This window comes from Nannospalax galili, unplaced genomic scaffold (assembly GCF_000622305.1).
Source record: "Nannospalax galili isolate Female #2095 unplaced genomic scaffold, S.galili_v1.0 scaffold858, whole genome shotgun sequence".
Taxonomy (NCBI): domain Eukaryota; kingdom Metazoa; phylum Chordata; class Mammalia; order Rodentia; family Spalacidae; genus Nannospalax; species Nannospalax galili.
In genome coordinates this window covers 2,548,883-2,557,450 of record NW_008341877.1, presented here as the reverse complement: position 1 = coordinate 2,557,450, position 8,568 = coordinate 2,548,883, and the positions used below count along the sequence as shown (strand labels likewise).

The 8,568-nt window shown below is 43.6% G+C and overlaps 1 protein-coding gene across 4 annotated transcripts in view; it reads left to right on the top strand.

Moving 5' to 3' along the window:
* The first annotated feature begins 4,485 nt into the window (after positions 1-4,485).
* Trpm6 (transient receptor potential cation channel subfamily M member 6) overlaps positions 4,486-8,568 on the top strand; it is a 189,357-nt gene continuing 185,274 nt past the window's right edge. For 3 of the 4 annotated variants that reach the window (XM_017799220.1, XM_017799218.1, XM_029565615.1), the window contains exon 1: positions 4,486-4,705. In XM_017799220.1, the coding sequence (XP_017654709.1) occupies positions 4,673-4,705 (33 nt within the window). In that variant the 5' untranslated portion in view covers positions 4,486-4,672. Of the gene's footprint in view, positions 4,706-5,020; positions 5,215-8,568 lie in introns of those variants that run through there. The other variant, XM_017799219.1, reaches the window with a different exon arrangement.

The window sequence follows — 8,568 nt, the reverse complement described above, 5'->3', positions numbered from 1 at the left end:
TTTTTATTTATGTGTATGAGTGTATTGCCTGCATGTATGTGAGTGTACCCATACAGGATTCCCCTGTAACTGGAATTATGGATGATTGCTAGCCACTATGTGGGTGCTGGGAATTGAACCTGGGTCCTCTGCAAAAACAGCCAGTACTTTTAACCACTGAGCCACTCCCAGCCCCTCCTGTTTTTTGTTTGTTTCTTTGTTTGTTTTTCCCTTTGGTCTTTTTGAGACAGGGTCTCCCAGTAGCCCCAGATGGCTTGGAACTCACTGTGTAGTTCAGGCTGGTCTTGAACTCACAGAGATCTGCCTGCCCCCTCCTCTTCCTGAGTACTGAGATTAAAGGCATGTGTCACCACACCCAGCATTTATCCATGTCTTTGCATTTTGATCTAGCGCCTTTCGAAATCGCCTGGGATCTGGAAGTACCGACATACCATGATTATTAATTTAAACAGCCACTGGTAGAAGTTTGGATTATTAGCATTTTTCTTCATTACGTGGAGTGTTCCAACATACGCCATATGCTCTTGCATGCATATTATGGTAGTCTTTTATTTTTCCCTTTTACTTTTTGAGACAGAGTCTTGCTATGTAGCCCAGGCTGTCTTTGAACTTGAACCAGGCAATCTTCCTTCCTCAGCCTCCTAAGTGTTGGGATTACAGGTATGGGCCAGCATGCCTGGTTTGTGGCATATTTTTGAAATATGAAGTTCTGGGACTGTAATTACAATGACAAGGGATATGCTTTATATCCAGATTGCTAAAATGTCCCAACCAACAATATTTCAATCTTCGTTTATGTGACAGGAGACCACCTGTTTTCATAGCAAATAGACAAAGTTGGAACATACTCCTATAGAAGCACTGATTAAGACTTATTCAGTAAGATGGGACTGGAGAGAAGTTTCAGCAGTTAAGAGCACTGGCTGTTCTTGCAGAAGACTTTGGTTTGAATCCCAGCACCCTCATGGTGGCTAACAACCATCTGTAACTCCAGTTCCAGGAGTTCTGATGCCCTCTTCTGTCCTCCGATGGCACTGCATGCACTGCATGGGTGTACTTACATACATGTAGGCAGGACACTCATAAAATAAAAATAAAAGGATGAAAAAAAATACTTATTCAGTAAGAGAAAAATATATATAGTGCTTTCTTTCTAAAGGAATTTTGATCTACAGCAGTTAAGGGAATGACTGAATTGAATTCATGCTCAGCACCTTGGGTCTGAACAGGAAGATCTGAAAACAAATAGCTATCCAGGCGTGAACTGGAAGTAGCCCAAGCCGTTTTTGAACTTCCAGCAGTTCTCTTGCCTCAGTTTCTCATATGCTTGGATTACAGACATAGGTCACCACACCTGGCCTGACTTCTGTAATAACCTGCATGTCTATACTTCCCCAATTGCACAATGCCCTCTAGGCTCATGATAGTTGCCATTATATTACCTTGCAGAATGTGGCTGCATTTATCCTGTCTTCTCTGAAAGGAAAAGGGTGGTGACCCAAAGTGAGAGAACAACAAGCCAGACATGGTAGCAAACCATGCTGAGTTGGGCGAGATGTGTCCTTTCTACAATGCTTCTTCCTCTTCATATTGCAAAGAAAGACAGTCATTTATTTCTCTTCTTCCCCCTTAGACGGTCCAGAAAGGGTGGGAAGTATTACTCTGAAAAATTTCTAAAACAGTCCATCCATCCACATAAAGGAATGAAATCAAACCCAAATTCAAATCCAAGCCCCAAACCATCTTTTCCAGAGTTGGATAAAGTATTAGAAATTATCCCTTAGTGGCCTTGATTATTGGCATTTATTAAATATTTAATCATTAAGAAAAGAGAGTTGTCATGTCGTCCTTTGAGGTGAAATATCAGCTGTTCACTTCCACTTAGAAATCATTAATTTGACCTTTGATGTTCAAGCCAGATCTGTTAGATCAGGAACCAAAATTTTTTGATGTCCAATAAAAGGCTTGAGAATTTCAAAACTCAGGGAAAAGAGAGAACAAGAGAGAACAAACAAAGAGAAGAAAATCTTAGAAACTTTAAGTATGGACAGAGGAAGAAAGGGAGGGCTAAGGTGGGGGGGCAGCAGAGGAGAAAATGAAGCCCTTTAAGTTAATGAGTGTTGCTGATGGTACCCTAGGCATGCTTTAATTTTTTATTGTTTATCCTCCTAGAAATTTGAGCTCTTTGAAGACTGTACAATATCTTATTCATCTTTGCCTTTTTTGACATCCATCATTCCTTGACCAATAGTCTGTGTTCAGGGCTATTTGGTGGCCAGAACCAGTCCATTCTAGACAACTAATGAACATTCTGAAATTTAAACTTTACAGCTAGAAGTGTATTTGTGGACTTGATACTTTTATTAGACAATCTTTCAATGAACTGGGCAAGAGGAGAGGGGGCTATGAAACAGACAGACTCCTGGGCCCTATCTTAGATATTCTTATGTAAGAGATCTGAATGGGGGAGTGTCAGAATTGCAATTGAAGCCCAGCATTGAAGACAGATCCCTTGTGGACGCCTTGTTTAACTTCTCCTCTGACCCTGGGCCACTGTTCATGTGACATATACTTTCTTCCATGATCATGGTTTGACGAAGAAGAGCTCTGGTCAGCCTCCAGCCTGTCCACATTTAATTACTGCAAATGGGTAAAGTAATCAGTGGCAAAAACAGCCTGAGGGAGCAATGATCTTTTGGGACCTGAAAAACATCTCTGTCACTAGGCCCTCAGATCAGAAGTGCATCATCTGCCTCCACCCCATGCCCGGGAATATACTCACCAGTTTGGGAACATCCACTAATTGCCGCTATAAACCACTCCTAAATCAGCTTCCATGAAAGATGGATTTTGTGACCAGAGTCCTCCAAATTCTTGCTGAGCTGGCTTTTCAAATAAAGTTGACTTCTTGCCTTAACACTTTGTCTCTGGACATAATCCACAGCTGTTCAGTGAGTATAATAACCTAGAAGTTAGGTGACACACTTAACAAATGCCTCCAATGTTTCTGATACAGCTTGGAACCAAAGGAGCTTATAAATCAGCATATCAGAAGCTGGAAGCATTTGGAGTCATCTTGGTATTTGGGGCTCAAAGTGCCTTGAAGCTTGATCTGAAAAGAATAAATTACTATCTTAACATGCACAGTTACCAAAGAGAAAGTTGAAGACATAGTCATAAGGCACTGAGAGACTCTAGCAGGTCCCCTTCCTAATCGTTAGCCTTTTGGGTAAGTCTGCAGATTTCCGAGTTCCCAGTCCTTAGGATTGCTAAAAGCACTATTGGAGACAACTATGGAGGCTACAGGCAAGAGGTGCGGCTTGCCTTCAAGAACATCTGTGCCTGTTAAACATTTATGGGTTGTTTACAGTTTAGAGGAGATGAATTAAGGAGAGGAAAAGATTTTCCATTTCTTAATAGAAAAAAACCAACAAAATGCCAATACACCAATTTACTAACAAACAAGGAAATGACCATTAAAACCACATTGCAAATGTGAACACACTGGGCAAAAATTCAGACCACTCTTAATAGTAGATGGCCCTAACTGGAAGTCACATGTCTAAAATGAATGTCTAATATTGTTCACTATGACATGGTCACATTCTCAGCATCTCCTTGCCCTTGTGTAACCTCTGCCAACACATGGAGATTCATCTAAAGTCACTGACCACAGCCATAGTCAAGACTGTCTGACCAGAAGAACCCATTCAAAAATAGCAAAAAAGCATTTGTATGACAGCTCAAAAATAAAGTAAGGGACTGGAGAGACAGCTCAGTGGTTAAGAGCACTCACTGACTGCTCTTGCAGAGGACAGGGGTTTGGTTCCCGGCAATCACATGTCAGCTCACAACCATCTGTGACTCCAGTTTTAGGGGATCCAACACCCTCTTCTATACTCTACAGGCACTACATGCATGTGGTTCACTTACATGCAGGCAAAACATTCATATACATAAAAATAAATAAGCACATCTTTTTTTTTTTTTTTTTTTTTTTTTTTGGTCTTTTTGAGACAGGGTCTCCCTGTAGCCCCAGCAGTCCTGGAACTCACTAAGTTCAAGGCTGGCCTTGAACTCACAGAGATCCGCCTGCCTCTGCCTCCCAAGTGCTGGGATTAAAGGCCTGCCCCACCACCCGGGCATAAGCACATCTTTAATTCCACCACTTGCCGGGCAGAGGCAGATGAATCTTTGTGATTTTGAGGTCAGCCTGTTCAGCCCAGCTGGGGCTACAGGGAGACTGCATCTTAAAAACCTAATAATAATTAATAATAATAATAATAAAATAATAATGTGAGTAAAAATAAAGCAAGGTAAGAGAGTTTCTTGGTTCAGTGTAACTTCCATGAGGAAGATGGGTATTCATTACTCTCCCTGAATAGATATGTAAACCAAGGCCCAGAAAGCTCTGTTGTCATGCTCAGCAACTCAGGAGTTTAAGCAGCACTGATCCAAGGACCTAAAACATGTCTGGTGGCACTTGCCGTTCCTCACTGTACTCCTTTGATGGAAGTGCTGTTGAGAGTCACCTTCTTCCTTACACAGGAGGTAATGGAGGCCCAAAGGTATTGTGGGCTGTAAAGGCAGTGTCCTTGTGGAGGTGGAGCCCAGATTTTCGAACTCCACAGTCAAAAGCTCAGACTTTGGCAGGAGGGCCTGAAAATCAAGGATGAGAGCCCGACCTTCTGAGGAGCGCTGTCAGGTATACCTCTTGTGGGTGCCTGCGGGGAGCACGGGTCAGGCCTGAGCCCCGGGAGCCTGTGGGTGGGGCCAGGCGCACATATCTAACTCGATCTAGAATAGCTAGGGTTTGCGAAATGCTGGCTTTCAAGTCCTCCGGTCTCCACCCGAAGATGATTACCATAGCTGAAATTTTGGCTACCGCGTGGACCCTCCTGAAGGCCAAGACCCGTGGCCCCTGTTCCTGGAGCTGGGACGTGGCCAGAGCCGGGTGGTGCCTGGGAGGAAGCCGAACCCGGAGCCGGGTCGCAGCTCAGGACGGTCGGGCGCGCGTGTGAGTCCCAGACCCGGGAAGAGTCGGTCCCGGCGCGGCCCCGGTCCCGGAGGAGTCCGTTGTGCGCTTGAGCTCTGGGCGCCGGAGAGGAGCCGGGCGGCCTGCCCTGCTGCGGGGCAGAAGGCGTGCCTCGGAGAGCGGCCGAAGTCGGGGTCCGGTCCCGGTGAGCCCCGCCGGCCATGGGACTGCAGGTCAAGGTAAAGGCGGGCCCGCAGGTGTCCGCGCATCGGGGACCGCAGCCTGGGGCAGCGAGGTGGCCCAGGAGGTTCGCGATCCCGGAGAAGGACGGCGCCCAGCGTGGGGAGGGCGTTGGCGACACGGGAAACCAGAGGATGGACATCTCTGTTCTTTGGTCTCCTCTAAGGGCACAAACCAGCTACCATTTTACCTATTTTTCTTCAGTTCCACACATTGTATATGGAATAGCATTGTTTACTGAGCACAGTTAAGGCTTGTCAAACATGAGCTCTCAGCCTGGTCTGGTTAAGAGCCCATTCCCTGTTGCCAGGCAGCCTGAACTGGCATCCCAGTCCCATAAGCAGGTCAGTTACTCTCTTAGCTTCAACTTTTGCATCTGGAGCAAAGGGAAAACATTGTTTAAAGATTAAGTGAGATATGATGTGCCACGTGCACTTAGAATAATGCTCAGCATATTGGACAAGTTGTAAGAGTGCTTTCTCTGCTGTACTGGGGCATGAACCCAAGGCCTCTCATATGCAAGTGCCCAACCATTGAGCTACATTCCAAGCCTTTTAAATACTTATTTTGAAGCAGGAGCTCATTGTTTTCCAAACCAGCCTTGAATTTGCAGCCCTCCTGCCTCAGTAAGCCTCTCTAGTAGCTGGGATTACAGGCCTGACAACAATCCTGATAGAATCCTATAGTTATCGGTCTTTACCCACCTCCCCCTTCCTGCCTGGAGAAAACGAAGCTGAGGGAAAAAAGTAAAGTTGAGATTTGAACCCCCGTCAGTTGAAGAGGAAGCATACACATGATTGTGATGGTTTGTTCTAGGGAGTTGAGTCGCCCTTAACTACTCAGGGAGAAATGCACTTTTCAGTTTCTTTGTCCGTGTATGTAGGTTTTTAAGAAATCATTATTGTGCATGTGTTCCCGTGTGCATGCCTGCATATCTGGGTATGTTCATGTGGAGATCAGAGGACAACTTTCAGGAGCTGATTTTCTTCTTCCCCTGTGGGACTAAACTCAGATCTTCAGGCTTGCACACAAGTGCTTTTACTTGCTAAACGTTTCATCTCTTGGACCCTTGGTATTCAGATTAAAAAATATTTTATTTATTATTTTTATTTTTAGTGTATGAGTGTATTGCCTGTATGTATGTAAATGTACCCGTGTCCTGCAATGTCCACAGTCAGAAGAGGGCTTCAGATCCCTTGGAACTGGAGTTATGGATGGTTGTTAGCCACCATATGGGTGCTGGGAATCAAACACTTGTCCTAAGAGCAGCCATTGCTCCTAACCACTGAACCATCTCTCCAGCCCCATCAATATGCAGATTTTGATGTGCCATTTTATTCTTTGTTTTGGATTCTTCCACAACCAATAAAGCATCAGAGATTTTGCTAGATTGTTTGAGTTTAAAAGAATCGGCTTGGCTATTTCTTATGTTCCTATAGAGGGTTGTAACCACATGGGATGGGACAAATTATTTAGGTGGTATTTTATTACTATTATTTTTAAAAATTTATGTGTATGTGTTTGTCTGTGTGTGGTATGTGCACATGAATGCACATGCTCATGGAGGCCAGAGGCATCAAATTCCCCTGGAACTGGAGTTATAGACCTTAGGAACTGTCTGATGTGTGTTTGGGGAAGTGAACTCTGGTCCTCTGAATGAGCAGTATGTGTTTTTATTCTTTACATAAAAGGAATCAGATTAGGCATATTGCTGTATAACTCATTCATTTCTGAATAGTTCATAAATTTTTTTCCATGTCAATATGTATTACTGCTTGTTTGAATCAAGATCATACATATAACATTTCTCCCTATGATCAACATTCTTCTAGATTCATTCATCCAGCAAGTGTTTATGGAGTGCCAACTATGTGCTGAGCCCTATTTCAGAACCTGGGAATGTAGAATGAACAAAAAGTCTTTTATTGTTGTGATAGAGAAGGGGCTGTGAGCTCAGTGGGAGTGAGCTCAGCTTCAGCTACAGCTAATTTTTTTTTCCATTCCTAGAGTGCAAATATCATATAATCAAGCAACTTCCCCTTACCTCTCTCCCTCCTTGTACAATAACAACCATTAGCTTGTGTGCCACTAGACCAACAGAGATATAGGAGCAGATTTTCTGAATGAACAAACAATGAGACACATACACACATGCATGCAATAGAATACATTCAGCCTTGAAAAGAGAGAAAATTTTGACACTTGCTAGCAGATGAATGAACCTTGCATTACGCTAAGTAAAATAAGCTAGTCACCAAAAGACAACACAGAAGGCCACAATTGGTCACGGGATAGAGAATTAGAGACTGCAGGGTACCTGCCCCTGGATAAGACTCCTGCATTAAATCTCACCCACTCATGGCCCAGGGCCCATTGCAGAAGAAGGGAGGTAGACTGTAAGAGCCAAGGTTGGTACATGAAATTTAGGAAACAGAAGCTTTCGGGACTCTGGGAACTTGCTCATATGAACTTGCAGTTATGGTGACAGCATGGACAAGACCCATGCTGACTCAATCAGAGAAAATCCAGCTTAGAAATGGGGAAATGGCAGCAGGCTCCAACCTTAGCCAAGGAACTATTGGCAACTGATTACTGCTGGGTGAGGGAGAGTTGATCTTTAAGGGAGTGACTCTAGATAAGCTGACTAGACTCCATTGGATGAATTTGCACTGAGAGAACATCTGAGTACGAAAGTTTGACCAGATAGTCCTTAATATATATGACAGAATGCATGAACTCTGATGGGAGGTATCTATGGGGTACAGATGGGGAGGAGGTCTAAATAGGATTATGAATTATTTTATGAGATACACAAAATTTCAATAAAAATATGCATTAAAAGACCAAAAAGACAAATACATGATTCGACTTATGAGCTATCTAAATGTCAAATTTAGATCAGTATTGACAAGGGAGGGGGAGAAACAAGAGGGAGTTGTTTAATGGTTCTAGCTTTGGAACATGGAGGATTTCTGGAGGTGGCAGCACACAATGTGAATATATGTAACTACTGAACTGCACACCTAGAAAAGAGGATGGTAAATATTATAGCACGCATACTTTACCAGATTAAAAACAAACAAACAAACAAACCAAAAAACCAGACATAGTGGTCCATGCTTGTAAGCCTATCACTCAGAAGGCAGATACAGAAAGATGCGCCTGGCCTATATGGAGAGTTAAAGGCCAGCCAACTATAGTGCAAGACTGTCTCAGAATGAACAAAAGAAAGGGAGAGAGAGAGAGAGAGAGAGAGAGAGAGAGAGAGAGAGAGAGAGAGAGAGAGAGACACTCTTTAGAGAGATTTCTCACACGATTTGAATAGGGGGGGGGAGTTTGTATTTCGAGAGATA